We start from the raw sequence: 16,895 nt of genomic DNA on the forward strand, positions 1-16,895 counted from the left end.
AGATCAAACCTTTTGCTTATTCATAGTTCAATATAATTCGGTAATCTTTCTTCATTATATCTTTGTTATTTCTTCCATTGTTAATTAGATTATTTTCTTAGTTATTTGCCATGTTTCAAAGTATGAGTTTTTATATGACTTTTGTTATTGTTTTCATGATTATGAGTGAGTAGTTCTATATCTATAATTGTGGAGATCTATGTATGCAATGAGGGATTGATAAATTAGTTTGATTATCTTGTATTTCAACTGTTTTCTTTGATTGATTCTTCATGCTAGAATGATAAGTTAGGCCTGATTTGTATTTCTATTGTTGCAATACTGAATCTACTTCGAGAGGAGAGATACCGTATAGGCTTTCAATTATTAGGCAAAGTGACCCTTGACTATGTGCGAGCGGCTGGGTGATCTTTGATGGAGGTAATGTTCGATAGAAATTACATGTGCCCTAGACAGTTGACTTACTAGGTGGTTATTATTTATACCTAATTTCCTGAATTGTATGCATAGTGATCCATGATTCTAGTGCTATATTAATATATTTACACCTTCATATTCAGTTCTGCTATTTGCTTAGTTTAGTAACACAACTCTATTCATCTGATTTTGTTAGTATAATATTAGAGTTCAGATACAATAATATAACTTCTCCTTGTGGATTCGATCCCGACTTCCCTGACTACTAGTTAGTGGACCTTAGGTTATTTTTTATTAGGTGATACGACTTTAGCTTATCACTTGGTTGATGAAGGGTTGATCGTAAAGGTTGTAGAGACCACAATGGCCTACTAGCTCCTTTAATTCTTTGTGTTGTGCAATCCTGCATAAGATAATAGTTTTTGTAAAACATTACAAAAAAATTATTATGCATTCAACTTGTGAACTGATAACAAGTTTTGTTTAAACTCAGGAACACAATTTAAATCCCTAAGCTCAATTCCATTTAGGAGAAATACATTTCCTAAATAAATTTTCTTTAATATGTCCGAAGTTTTTCTAAAGAGATGATACGCCATGAGTCCATGACTATAGTTTTCGAAAGAGATGTGGTTTACAAATAAAAAAGATATGATTTGGTCGTAGAACAATTGCACTCTTATGCAAAAAGTCAAGGGATTAAAGCCTAATAAACAACTTTACCTAGTGCTGGAGTCTTTTCAATAAACCATAACAAATTTCAAATAAATTAAAGTAGAAGATTAGAAAATTAAAGCGAGAAGAATTAAGTAAAGTGGGAAGTAATTAAATTAAAGATGGTATTCATTAGATGAAAAAGATAAGACGAGACTATTGTCTAACATCTTATTTTATTTTATCTTATCTTATCTTATATTATTTTTTCTGAAATAAATTGAACTGAATAGAGCCTAAATATCTTTAATTGGATTAAATGAAAAAAAAATAAAAAAAATCCATCCAATCGTGAAAAATTATTATTTTCCACCCCCATCTGACTCATGTTTATAATGATATCACTTTGTGCACAACTTCTAATTCTTTGAGGGATTGCATGATTAGAAGTATGAAAACTTAATTTCCTACTAAAGATTTGGGGCCTCTATGTTATTTTCTTGGGTACTTCAGATACTCGTATTTCTTTCTATATACTTCTTTCTTAGAGGAAGTATGTCCATGAAATATTGGAGCGTGTAGGCATAGAGACTTGTAAGCCTGCAATGACTCCTGTTGACATTCACTCTAAACTTAATGCATATTCGGGTCCTTTAGTGACTAATCCGACACATTACAGCAATTTGGTTGGTGCTTGTCGTACCTTACTTTCACTTGCCCAAATATTGGTTAATTGTGGTACAACAAGTGGCTTTTTATGCAATATACATTGCTTTAGAACGAAGGAATATATTTATTGGTGAATGAACATACTATAAAGTAAACTTTATACACTCAAAACGATAAATATGAAAGAACAGAAAAAAGAAACACATGTTGTCATCATACACTTGTTGAGCAAACGAATAAATTGATTGATTTGGTAATCAATAAAGAAAAACTTATATAGAATTTTAAGCAGTGCCAAATGCCCTCTTCATCCTCATTACTTCCGCATTACTTAGAAGAGTAATCTGTTGAGCTATGTCAGCAGGTAAGTTACCGCCAAATAAGGAGTTCATAGTAAATTGAATTGCTGGGTTTGCACCATTCAAACTAACAAATGCGGTAGCTGGGGTGGTACCAACATTAACTTGGAAATGAAGCATGGCTTGTGGGAAAATCATAACATCTCCAACCTCAAGTCTTCTGTAGTATGCAGTGTTATTTGTGTCAATAAATCCCGCAATTATTGACCCCCTTGATACGATTAGAACTTCTGATGTTCGGTGTGAGTGTACAGGTATAACTCCACCAAGTCCAAAGTCTAACCTTGCCATAGAAATACCTAGACCATTCAATGCTGGGAATTGATCAACAAATGCTAGAGTTACATTGTTTCCGGGTACATTTGTGATCGTTCTACCACCACGGAAGCCGGTGTAAACAAAATCATCTGTAGTTAGAGTAGCAGGGTCTCTACAAGCATATCCTTCTGGACCCCTTGGGAGACTACGATCTGCTACACAAAAGTCAACTTCTATTGCATGAGAGAGACACACCAAGACAGAAAAAGAGAAGAAAACTACAAGGTTATTCATTTTGCAATCAATAACGCTAGAGTTATGTATAAGAGCGTAAGAGGTAGATAAAGATTAAGGGTTGTTTTGTTACTTGCTTTGTGTTGTTCCTGGATACGAGATATGGTAGCCAAGATTGGCACCATATATATAGAGTATTCATCTTTCGTCAACCAAAGGAGAATAATAGAATATTAGACATTTTCCTGTCCAAATTAGTTGCTCAAGCTAGAAGTCAATTATCCACAACCCTTAAAGATTTTAGAATAAAGCCGCCGTGTGTTGAAGTGGCTTTAATTTTGTCTTCAACTGTTTAAAAATAGCGTTCTGGAAAATACCGAGCTTAATTAATTGAAATAACATAATGCATTTCAGCTATATGGAAAGTTCATAGATGGTGGGTGATTTATTAACAATACGTACTCCTGCATGGTTTGGAACAGCACATGTTCTTTATTTTATCTTATTTTTTGAATCGAAAAGCAACCTTCATTGAAAATATCAACGGACTTGGTCTTTCCCATATCTCCTTATATTATTACTTGTACTTATTAAGGATTTTTTTTGCTTTAACTACTTCATAGATCCGACTTTTCTCAGATAACTAGTTATTAGGTCCGGGCTATGCCCCAAGTAAGAAAAATTTCCATTTATTTATATTGTACTTTGATATGATAACATTAAATACAACTTGGTCTAGTGATTAAAACTTTAGTACATGAACCATGAGGTCATCGGATCAAAACATGTACTATGCAATTTCTAATTTTTTTTATTGTACATGGATTACATGAACTAAAACTCCCTAGGGAGAGCGCCACGTGGCACCGTTCCTCGTTTACGCACGCGTTTTAATATATTAGTATAGATTAGTTATTATGTCCGGACTATGTCCCGAGTAAGAAAAAATTCATTTATTAATATAAATACTTTATGATAATAGCACTAAATACAACTTAGTCTAGTGGTTAAGACTTAAGTATATGTACTTGAGGTTTCGAGATTAAACCCTATACGAAGCAATTGCTAAATTTTTTTATTGTACATCGATTACATAAACTAAAATTCCTTAGGGAGAGCGCCAAGTGGTACAGTTTCTTGTTTATGCACGTTTTTTAATATATTTACTAGTTTTCCGAACTTGATATGCATTTTTTTATTCCGATTAAAATATATTAAGGAAAACTCAACATTAAAAAGGTATAAATATAGTAATGTGCACATTTAAAACATGATTAAAAGTTGATTGAGATGGTAATTGTGTCATATATAATAGCAAGAGGCCATGAGTTCAAGTTTTGTTGCAAGCTTATTTTACTTTTGTTAATTGACATGACTTATGTATACGTTGGTCAATTCTAGTGGAGTAACAGAGGTACCACGTAGCGTGTATACATTGTCACACACGCCTTTTAATATATTTGTATAGATATATAAGGTTTTTTTAGATTGTCACCACTTGACCAATTTAGTGGAATATTATATCGTCAATGTAGACAAAATATTCCATTTTTTTCTCACAGAATCTGTTAATAGTCGAAAGAAAAAAATTCATATGATGTGATTTTGTTATAAAAAAATTGTTTATAAGGTGCTTATTTAAAAAAAGTCTACTTTATAAGGTGCTTAATGTCTAATAATTCATTCAGTTGTATTTAGGAAAAATTGACAATAGGGGCTTGAACTTTGGGTGATAATTTCTAAAAGGTTGAACTATTGATTAACCTATATATGTAGGTCCATACATTAGGTGGTATTAACTTTTAATGGGCATCAGTGACTTGAAATTTGCTTAATAGATCATAGCTTGTAAAATGTGTGTCCCACGAGAAGAGTTAATTGGAGGGAGAAAAGTAGGCAGTCGGTGAGATTTAAAATAAAATCGTCAATTTCAAGTCACCGAATCTTGCTAAAAGTTAAGAACTCCTAATTTATAGAAAACGCACACAAGTTAATCAATAGTTCTCACCTTTTAAAAATTATCACACAATGTTCATACGCCTATTGTAAATTTTTCCTTGTATTCATCAATTGTATGATAATTATAGTCTCCATGTTTTTAATAACGTAGACTTTATCATTTTATTAACTATCGTCATCAATTTATTTATCAATTGTATGATATGGCTCAGAACTTGCATGATTAGCAACTAGCTTTTGAGCACGAGTGATGCCCCCATATAATTCTTTTTGTTATATTTTAATATCTCAAGATAACTAATGTCGTTTGTTTTCATTAGGTGATTTGTTTTGCCTTTTGTTGGGGATCGCCTATTTTGTTACGGAAAGCCTATTGCACTTGTTATTTTCTATACAGTGCGAGTCGTGTAGTGGGCATTATGTTGATAATTTGTCATAATTATTCCACTTCTTGATGCTCCATGTTATTAATTCCTATAATATTTCATTAGTTAAGACATCAAACTAATTGTCTCACCCTTGGTCGGCAACTTGTTTTTATGTTTAGGGAGTGCTAGACTGCTAGCTCATGCATTAGGTTTAATTTTGCCCTTCAAAATTCGTCTATATACTACTCCCTCCGTCCCATAATATAGTGCTTGTTTCTTTTTTCACGGTCTCCAAAACGTAACTTTGACCTTTAATATCTTCAATTCCTTATTAATAAAAAATATAAAAAGTTGATATTATGAAACTACACATTGAGACGAATCTAACAAGATCCTACATGAATATGTTTTTTTATATATACAAATGAGAATATTCGGTCAAAGATTTTAAAGTTTGACCACCAAAAATGAAATAGGCACTATATTATGGGACGGAGGGAGTATTTAATGTTGGAATTTGTTGCAAGTAAAGGCTTTAATTTGATGGTAATCATGACATTTCTAGTAATAGGTTTGGGTTCAATATCTCTTACACAAAATTTTGGACATATTAAATGGATGACGATAGATTCAATATCGAGGTGGCCTTGACAGATGTTCCACTACTTTAGAATTATAATAATTTAGTATTATTCAAAATTAAGGATTCGACAAGATCTATGTAACTAGAAATAAAAAAATTTCAAGAAAAAAAACACTAAACAAAGAAAATTATAAAACTCCAACTACACGACATGCTACTCAAGGCATCATTGCAGTCTATTTGACAATTAGCAAATTGCTGATGAGTGTTACTTTGTACAAGAGTGTACAATATATAGTTAGATACCTTAACAAACATAGCATAAGTTGCATTTCATTTAATCAACATGCCCAATTTGTTCTCATTAAATACCTTCTCTCACAAGCTCTGTTGAAATCAGATTTTTTTTTGGGTTGAAACAACTCTTTCAATCCCCTGCTCACTAAACACTCATAGGTATATATTTCAAAAGAGCTTGTCCTTATCTTCCCCAGTTCCCCTTCTATCTCTTAAAACAAACCTCTATTTACCAAATAAAACCTGGTCTTTTTTTTTCTTTCATAAACATATACATATATATGAAGTACTAAAGTTTCTATTATACTAATAAAGCTAGTAATATGAGCTTGTAGTTGGGGCAATAGTAACGAATTTTCCTGCTCCGATTTTCTGCATTTGCAATGTCATGCAGCACCTTTACTTATGCAATGACTTTGTCTTTCTCACTCCTCTCCTCTTTACTTAGAAAACCCAATGGAGGAATAACTCCTCCTACGTACGATCATGGATAATTTTCTAATCATTCGATAAATATTATTGCCGTAATAACAGACCTATTATTTTTTTCCTGTCCAAGACATATAACCCGTCGCGAACCACCTTGTATGTGTTTAATGTGAGATGATAGAGAATTTAACCTCGAAGGTGATAGAAAGACCATATGATATACATTGCTTTAGAACGAATTGAATGAATTTATTTATTGTTGAATGTACATACAACAGTCTACACAGTAAACTTTATACACTCAAAGCGATAAATATGAAAGAAGTGAAACAAGAAACAAATGTTGTCATCATATATTTATTGAGCAAAAAATTAAGTGATTGATTTGGTAACCAATAATGAATAACTTGAATAGAATTTTAAGCAGTGCCAAATGCCCTCTTCATCCTCATTACCTCCGCATTACTTAAAAGAGTGATTTGTTGAGCTATGTCAGCAGGTAAGTTACCACCAAATAAGGAGTTCATAGTGAATTGAATTGCTGGGTTTGCACCATTCAAACTAACAAATGCGGTAGCTGGGGTGGTACCAACATTAACTTGGAAATGAAGCATGGCTTGTGGGAAAATCATAACATCTCCAACCTCAAGTCTTCTGTAGTATGCAATGTTGTTTGTGTCAATAAATCCCGCAATTATTGACCCCCTTGATACGATTAGAACTTCAGATGTTCGGTGTGAGTGTACAGGTATAACTCCACCGACTCCAAAGTCTAACCTTGCCATAGAAATACCTAGACCATTCAATGCTGGGAATTGATCAACAAATGCTAGAGTTACGTTGTTTCCGGGTACATTTGTGATCGTTCTGCCGCCACGGAAACCAGTGAAAACAAAATCATCTGTCGTAAGAGTAGCAGGATCTCTACAAGCATATCCTTCTGGTCCCCTTGGGAGACTACGATCTGCTACACAAAAATCAACTTCTATTGCACGAGAGAGACAAACCAAGAGGGAAAAAGTGAAGAAAACTGTAAGGCTATTCATTTTGCAATTTATTGTGCTAGAATTATAAGAGCCTAAGAGGTAGATTTGCTAAGGGGAGTTTTGTTACTTGCTTCGTGTTTTGTTGGATATGAGATATGGTAGCCAAGATTGGCACCCTATATATAGAGTAGAGTACTCATCCTTCGTCAACCAAAGGGGAATATTTGACATTGAGCTGTCCAAATTAGTTGCTCAAACTAGAAGTCAATTATCACAATTCACACAATTCAGGATTTTTGAAAAAAGGCTTTATGTATTTCTTTTTTCCTGACATCAGGGATTTATTCAATGTCTTCAATTTTGTCTTCAACAATAGTATGTATCCACTATCCAGGAACCGAAGATTAAGAATTTCAATTAGACGCGGTCTACAAAGTACGGAGCTTATTTAATTGAAATAACGCATTGCATTTCATTCACGGACTTGGTCTTTACCATATTCATTAAAAACAACTATCTTCTCCAATGTATTTATCAATTGTATGATAACTCTCACAATATAATATTCTCAACAATTGTATGATAATTTTCTTAATTGTTAATTCAAGAGTGTTCAATATTTCCTCCGTTTCAAAATACTCGCTATACTTTTCATTATGGAATGTTTCACATTACTTGCTACATATTTTTTTGGCGATAAACTCTCTCTATCTCTCTCCTCCCATATGGGTCCCTTTTCTTTTTACTCTCTACCTCCCTTCTCCAAAAATTGCCTAAGAATCTGTGAATTAAGAAGTATAGCGAGTAAAATGAAACGGAGGAAGTATTATAATTCAACGCCAACATTAACCATGGATGACGATAGATTCATTAATCATTAGTGGTGGGTGGTCCTTGACACATGTGCCACTACTTTTGAATTATATTAATACTAGTTTTTAGACCCGTGCAAAAAATGCACGGGAATTTTTTTGTTTAATAAGCATATTTATATACCAACTATGATAAAAGCATATAAAAGATTCTCTACGTCCACTCGATTCAATATACGCTTATGTACTACTTGAAACTCAAATGAGTTTAACCTCTATACTATATTAAATTAATAAACTTTATGTATTGAAATACAGAATAATCCTATACATATTTAACCAAAAACAAAGAATCAATGATGCACTTTACACAGAAAGACAAAAAATGCTCCTTTATGTTAATTATGAAGTTGTTTTGCAAATACATGACACTCTTAGGTTGTAGAAGACTTATTTATATATGTCATTAGCTGTAATATTAGACATATCATGTTCTTTCTCACAAATCAGTATTATTATACACTTTCTACCCGTGACTTTATAAATGACCACATAAAATTGGATATGGCTGAAAACTGAACTTGGGAGATACAAACCCATATGTGATAGGGATATCTTTGACTTTTATTTATAATCATTGCAAAACACAATTCAAGGAAAATTGTTCCATTTGACAGAATGAGTGTCATACGGGGTATAAATACCATATTACTCCCCTTTCCTTGACATACTCAGGCCCCCTTTAATGATTCTCTAGGAAATACCAAATATATATATATATATTTTCTACTATATATAGTTGATATAGGATCATTTCCCTTTCCCCAACTAAAAAAGTAACGTGATTGATTTTCTTGTTGCTAGCTCCTTGAGCCACCCCGTGTCCTTGCCACCGCCTGATTGGTTGTTTTTCCATCTTTTTTTTATTCTCATTTTAGTAGTGTAGTCTCCTTTTATTTGGAGCCCCTTAGCTTGAACATGACTATGACCTCGAAGATGAATGTTCGATTATCCATGTACCACAAGTAACGAAATTTAGTAGAAGAAATACGCTACCCATTGGTAGAAAATATGATTTGTTTTTGTAGAAAATTAAATAATATAATTTACGTTTAATAAAAATGCGCGGGATGAGATAGCCCGTGCAATAAAAAAAACCTCAAACGGCATGAGATAAATACATTACGTTGATGTCATTATTTGTATAATCCATGTTATTTTAAAGTCATTAATTTTACTCAAACAAAATTATGGTTTTTCTTTAAAGAATTATAACGAATAACATAAAGAATTATGATTACCATAACTATCATAACTTACTAATAGAAAGTGGTGATTTTAAATGAAAACACATTTTTTATGAATATGGTTTAAATATCGAAAAAATGGATTGGAGTATTACTTCCAGAGTGAAACTTTTTATGAAGTTTTGAATTCATGCATTGATTATTGAGTGACATTTTGTTGTGGACGGTGGTGACTCACCAGGCCAGCTGCAAAATTCTGGATCCGCCACTAAATGTGTTACACTATTTTGACTTATGACTTATTTCAAATAATAAGTATAATACTCTCTCCATATGATTTTGTTGATTATGCATTCCCTATCGGGAACTTTCAATATGTTATTCCTATTCTAAATCTTTGCATACATAGTGTAATTTTATGACTTAAATCTCCATTGATTTTAAACTCCAACAAATTTGTTCACACTAATGATAAATACTTAATCTTTTACCTCTCAAACTTTTGTGTTATTGGTTACCTATCAGATTAACTCAAAGGCTTATATTCTTTATTTTAGTTCATTTTATTTTATTTAAAACAATGAAATCTTTCCCATTTTTAAAGTTATATTGGCTTTTTCGATTACAAAATAGGAACGACAAAAGAAAATAAAGGGAGTAGTATTTGAACCAAAATTATTTTTAAAGTTTGTTATTACTTTGTTGAAAAAATATATTCATTTTGAACATATTGCTATACTCCAGTGTAGGTTGCACACAAAACTTTAATATTCCGATATGCTTGAGTATTTATAGTATTTTACTGTATACTTAATTACATCTAGTGTCTTTTTGTAGTTGGTGTTATATTCTATAAAGTTGTAGATATTATTTATATCACAATTTAAATTATTCTACTAAAAATCACACCAAAAAAATCGCGTTTATTGTCACTTCCTATTAGAATTTGACTCTCCCTTCTACATCATGGCAAGCAATTACACTATACACACTAATATGTTTATCCTTAATATATATGATTGAAACGATATAACAACAACTATATAAGATAAATAAGTTAACAAAACAAAGCTATAGATCTTACATTAAGATTAATAAGAAACTTCGTCAAAATTTTATGATTGGCATGTACTTGTTGAACTTGAAATACCACTATGTAATTTTCTTGTCAAGATTCTCATCTAGTTATATACCTTTTGCTTAACTGGATTATATCTTGTATATATATAACATTTACTTGCATCTATTTTTGTCCCAAATCAATAGAAAAGAATTCAATAGATTTACTTGCGATAGAGTTGACTCACATTACGCTTAACCCAAATTTAAAAACGATCGTTATTTAATAATTGTTACAATATGAGTAAACGCAAATACTCGTAAAGAAATCAGAGATATCTGGAAAAAACATGCAAAAATATCAAATTTAAAAACTTGATTATTAATTATACCTAACAACCTAAAAGTCATCTCTTACAAAAATTATATTATGATTTCAGCTTGTGCATTCAATTCTCTCTTATTGTCTTGCACCACCGATGTTCTGTATCGTTGGCTATTTTGGCAGACGTTATCTATATAAAAAATTTTGGCAGTAACTACAAATAAGGGAGTGATTGCACATAGAGTTCACTCATGGTACACCCGGGTGTACCATGAGCATGGTACACCCCAAGGGTATTTTTGTAATAAGTTAGAATTTCAGGTGCTCATTTGACACCAAATTTGTTCTTATGGGCATTTTGCTCATTTACTCATTTGCTCATTTTGCTCATTTTGTAATAAAAGTGTTTGCTCATTTTCTTAAATGAGTAGAAATGTTTGCTCAGTTGCTCATTTGTTCATTTTTCTCATTTGTTCATTCGCTCATTTTGCTCATTTGGAGAAAATAGTCTTGGGTGTACCATGAGCATGGTACACCCATGTGTACTATAAATATTTTCATTGCACATAAATAAGATTCTTTAATAACATGTGATAAAAGTCTCATTATATATACTTGTTTTAATTTATAGTCTTGTAGCATTGTTATATTGAAAATTAATGTAAACTAATTTTTAATAGTACTCACTTTTCTCTAGAGTGATTTTAGTACTTTTCATTTTCTTTTGTCTCATAATATATACCATCTACATTTTTACGGTAGGAATGAACTTTCTACTTAAAGCAACTTTTGAATTTTCACCATCTTTTTACTCATCATGCATTATGTGATTTTTCATTTTATATTTATTATGTTATGATGTTATAGATTTCAATTCTTATTTTTTATTTTTTATTTTTCATCACTTCTATTAGTCGGATACTTTCAAATATGTTTCTTATTTCACATACATCGATATTTTAAACTATATGTTAATGTTCAACCATGTCACTTTTCATAAAAAATTGTCACTCAAAAATTTAATAAAATAACACTAAATATGACCATATACATTCTTAAAGCATTAAGGTTTATTCTTTTCTTTATGCGCTACCACTTTTTTGTTATATAATTGATTTGTAGTCTTGTATGTTTCACTTTAAAATTAAAGTAAATTGATTATAATACTCTATGTGTTCTATAGTAATCCCTAGACTTCTCTTTTTTTTCGTAAATATTGTTTACACTTTTATTGTGGGAACGAAAGATCGATCATTCTACCTGAACCAACTTCTTACAACTATTAAATTTAATGTCACGTAGACTTTCTCATTCTAATAAATACATATATCTTCATTTTCAGTTATATGTGTCAAATAATCAAATTAGAATATATCATATAATCATATCATCCTATTATATTTAACACATTAGAAATTCATAAAATTGTGGCACCTACTTAACATATAATCATATCATCCTATTATCTTTAGTAGGTGCTACAATTTTAAGAATTTATTGTGCATGTTAATTGTCTTCGGTATTAGAAAGCAAGAATATGAATTACTTGATATACCTTTAGTATATGATCCTAATTATCATCAATTAGATTGGATATGCATATTTAAATTTACTTTAGTATCAATTGTTAAATTAGCATAATAAATAAGCTGATTTTTTTGTACATCATCACCAATATATATGAAATGTTTATATATTATCACTTATTAATAGATCGATCACCAATATGACTTGTACATCATCACCCATGGAAAAAACGTTCCATATATGTAATCTTTAGAAACCATAAAAAACATGATTAGCACAACAACTTGTACGTATGAGCTTCGAATCATCAACTTAAGTCGTAACTCTTTCTTTAGCCTCTTACGTTGTTGCTGCTTTGTTTGCGTTACTACTAATCTACTATGGTATTGTGGTGTAGTTGGTGCTCCAATTAAAAATATGGGCTTTTGTATACATATGATATTGAAGAAAAGAAGATCTCCCTACTCTATAATATCCAAAGCATACGTATAACTCAATGCATGATTTTGGAGTAGGGCACGTTTTGGAGTAATGGTGAACTATGACATGGTCTATATTTATACTTGTAATATTGTATATTTAATTGATTTTTTTTTTACTAATTCCAAAAATATATATGATTGACTTGATTGACATTTTGGATCCCTTACCCCTAAACTACGATTGTAATATCAATCAATTAAATAAAAACTGGCAATGATTTAGTAGTGATTTAAATTCATAAAATTTTGAGGATACTAATTGCCTAATTAAAGTCATAAATCACCTAAAATTATAGTTGATTGAAAATTAGCATAAATATTGATTAATTTTTCATAACCACTTTTGTTGCAGGGAACCACTCCGATTCCTCTCTCTTGTTAACAAACTGTTTATTATCTAGTCCACACATAACTTAGCATCAATACTGTTGAATAAAAAGTTCTTATTCACCATCATCCTCAGACTTGATCGCATCCTCAGACCTAATCATATGCTTTATTAGTTATTAGTTTTTATTACTTAGCCTAGCCTACTAAATTTAATTGCTTCCAGTAATATTTTATCTTTCCTGAAATATATTTGTTCTGCTGGGAAGATTTTTGGTCATGTATTGGTTTAACTATCACATCAAACCTCACTACTTTTTTGAGGAAAGCATGCATTTGACACGATTCCAATTTTGTTGCGTTCTCTGGCCATTAAAACTTGGGTGAAAATTCTAGTATGGCAACTTCACTTCACCAAAAAAGAGTTCTGGAAGTTGCACCAACCACAGAGTTTAGAGGCAGTGAGCAATTTCACCTCCTTATTCTGTGTGAAACCTTTCTCAGCCAGGTATAAATTAGTCATAATAAATAAAGCCAAACCAGCAGACTTCAAGGATTCGGAAATTTTGACGCTCAATGCCACAACAGAAAAAGCTAATAGAGAAGAGAACATCACAAGAATGCATCTACTCCAACATCAATGAAGACAACATCAATTCTCTGCAGTTCTAATGAATTGGCACATTGGAAACCATCTAGAAAGTGCAACATATCTTCGCAAGATCTTACAAACTGCAGGTATAGCATAAGGTGACTGATCAATGGAATAGTAGTAAGTTTGTAATTTTGGTGACAAGTCTAGTGAATGTCCATTACAATGCAGCTTCTAGCATTTGCGGTTCTTCATTCACTATCATTCTGAATCGTACACACATCACTTGGTGGTACTAATGAAAGTTATTCCTAATTTAGTAATTTTCATGTTACAGAAAATGCTATGAAACCAATCCAACCTTTTCCATCTCTCTCAATTTGTAACTAAGTTTTCCTTTTTCTTTTTGTTTAGATTATTTGATTAAGAAACCCAAAATTGGGTCCAATCCTCCTTCGACATTATATATATGTATATTGTTATTCTTGATATCATAAGTTTTTTCTGTATATGGAAGATGTTTCAGTTATTCGTCCAAAGCGAGCTACATATTAGTATAACATTTATACGAGAAGTTTGTACAAACTTGTGACTGACAAGACTCAATAACTCATTCACTAACACTTGCAATACTTTTCTTCCAACTTTTAATATCCTCCGCAAATAGAGGCAATGTACTACAGCCACCTAATGTTGATAAGGGCCAGTCTAATACTCTTTTCTGTAACTAACATGGTACAGTCTAGAGTATGAGAGGAAATCACTACAACTACAATAATCTTTTACTACAATTTGGTGCGTTGTCATGGATTTATGCTTGTGCCGTTTGTCCTTCTGCTCTTCTGCTCTACCGCTGTTCATCGAAAGCACCACAGGAAGGTGGAAGAGAAGGCAAAGGTAAGGCGATCACCGGTGGATTTAGAGTGTATTGTGTTATAAATAAAAATGCTACATAGTCATATTCCATGTGGTGAGGTATATCAGGTTGAATGTAATTTTAAGGTTATGCAGTGAGTAGTGGTAAGCTATGATATCATGTCTATTTATACTTGTAATTTTGTACATAACATAATTTTTATTAAAATCCCAAATAAGGTTGATTGACAATTAAAAATCCAAAAATAAAGGTTGATTGAGATTTTAAAATTCTTTCCATAAGTGACTTTTTTCGTATCAATCAAATTAATCTAATTTGGCAATGATTTAGTATTGATTATGTATATAAAGATTTGATGATAATGATGCCAAAATTATATGCGTGATTAGGCAATTTAAGTGTATCAATTACATAGATTACATGATTGACATAACTGTTTCCTTAATTATATAGATTACGTATCAATTAAAATCCGTAATTGACGTCAATTATATAGATTACGTAATCAATTATATGCGTGATTAAAGGAAGGGATATGCGTGATTATGGGAATTTCACACTCTTTGATTCGTGTGACACGTGGACACTCTAATTGAGCTTCAAAAAAATACTGATCAAAGGAGCATGCCACGTCATGCCACGTAGGATTGAAATCCCTAACTGAACGACTCGTGGCCTCAAGGATTCTACTTTAAATATATATATAGATAGTTGTGTTTAAGATTAGGGCTTGACAAGAGCTCTGTAACTAGAAGTATTTGTATTTTTCCCGTAAAAAAAGAATTTAAAATAAAAAAGTGAAGGAGTTATACCAAACAAATTATATAACTCCAAGTGTACAACACGCGAGCAGCAGGTGGGCATTATGTTGACTAGTTTTATATGCACGCGATGCGTGCGGAAACACGTACAAAAATTAATTTTTTTAGGGTATGTAGAAAATTAAATTAATTGCTATTTATATTTAATAAATTATAGATTTTTGAATCGTTGACTGTTTTCATTTTATAGTGTCTTTTTTATCTTTTTAATTTTTTCAAATTATTAGGTAGTTCCTTTTTTATTTTTCCTTTTTCTATTTTTTTAATTAAAGTAGGTAGTTACTCCTTTTTTTCTTTTTTTTTTGGTGTCTTACTCCACTTGAGTCTTGACATATAGAATAGAGATAATTGGATAGGAATTAACCTCGCTTAGGTCAATTCGACCCGCATTTGTAGGCAAGGCTCATTGGGAGTACGAGGATGGTAAGGGAAAATCCCCACCACCAAAGTGCCTCTAGCACGGTCTGATCCCTCAACCTTAAGATTGTGAGATACAAACCAAACCACTAGATCAAGTACTACTTGTTATCCTTGATATATATATATATATATATATATATATATATATATATATAATTACGTAGTATATTTTCTTGTACTTTTCCTCTTGATATAATATATATTTCTTTTTTTGGGTAGGTAAGATGAAGAGGCATATTGAATTGACATCTCGGTTAGGTTTACCTAGTCAGATTTGCAGGTCAAACTCATTGGGATGGATGGGGAATGGCAAGGGAAACCTCACTCCTAAAGAGCCTATAGTAGGATTCAATCCAATGATGTTAAAATCATTATGTCAAATCTTTACCACTTGATGACCAAGCCTTGTTATCTTGTTATTATATACAGACTCTTGTTTTTGATTGGTCAACAAAGTCATGTAGTATTTGTGATTTTTTAATTTTCATTTGGGTGCATTTAACACCCTTATAGTATTTTATTGGTCAACAAATTTTTGTAGCTTTTTTTTGAGGGGAAACGGCCACAATATTATTAAGCACCATCAAGGTCCGCCAAGGCTAAGACACCTTGCGGAAAATCATCAACAAAAATTTGTTCAACCCCCGTATCCGGAGGAATTCTAGCTACAAAGTGTGCTACCGTATTCCCAACACGCTTAACATGAAAGACATTAAAAATAGAAAAACTACTGCTCATAACACAAATATCTTCAACAAGAAGATCCAAAGGAGAACGCCCCACTTTGTTTAAGAAAACGGCCTTCGAAAGAGTGAGAGCATCTGTTTCCAATTCCACTTGAGAGAAACCATGTCGAAGCGCAACTTGAAGACCGAAGCGGGCAGCAGCAGCCTCGGCCATAGCCGAGTTCCAGCGAGCTCTAACACGTTGGACAGCAACCAACACGAGCTTCCCAGCCTCATCCCTTAACACCACACCTAATCCCACTCCATTATCACCAAACACCGCAGCATCAGTGTTTATCCTAACACACCCATCTCTAGGAGGGCTCCAGCTCGAGCGACAAGGGAAACCACTCGAGAGGGGAGGGCGACCCATGACAGCAGCCGCATACCCCTTGTAATCCTGCACCAGCTTCAAAAAGCCCGCCACACCCACCTCCTTGTTCGGCCATGGCTCACCATGAGTCACCG

General features: G+C 32.2%; 2 protein-coding genes across 2 annotated transcripts; both read right to left on the reverse strand.

The window, feature by feature from the left end:
- Nucleotides 1-1,840: 1,840 nt before the first annotated feature.
- On the reverse strand, nucleotides 1,841-2,742 carry LOC104898553 (auxin-binding protein ABP19a-like). Its single transcript, XM_010685647.4, has one exon. It carries the CDS (start codon nucleotides 2,649-2,651, stop codon nucleotides 2,025-2,027), a length of 627 nt encoding a protein of 208 aa, XP_010683949.2. The 5' UTR covers nucleotides 2,652-2,742; the 3' UTR covers nucleotides 1,841-2,024.
- A 3,705-nt stretch (nucleotides 2,743-6,447) lies between these two features.
- LOC104898554 (auxin-binding protein ABP19a) lies at nucleotides 6,448-7,348 on the reverse strand. Its single transcript, XM_010685648.4, has one exon. The coding sequence runs from the start codon at nucleotides 7,271-7,273 to the stop codon at nucleotides 6,647-6,649; it is 627 nt and encodes a 208-aa protein (XP_010683950.2). The 5' UTR covers nucleotides 7,274-7,348; the 3' UTR covers nucleotides 6,448-6,646.
- Between the last annotated feature and the right edge of the window lie 9,547 nt (nucleotides 7,349-16,895).

The sequence above is a fragment of the Beta vulgaris genome, chromosome 7 (genome assembly GCF_026745355.1).
Source record: "Beta vulgaris subsp. vulgaris cultivar EL10 chromosome 7, EL10.2, whole genome shotgun sequence".
Taxonomy (NCBI): domain Eukaryota; kingdom Viridiplantae; phylum Streptophyta; class Magnoliopsida; order Caryophyllales; family Amaranthaceae; genus Beta; species Beta vulgaris.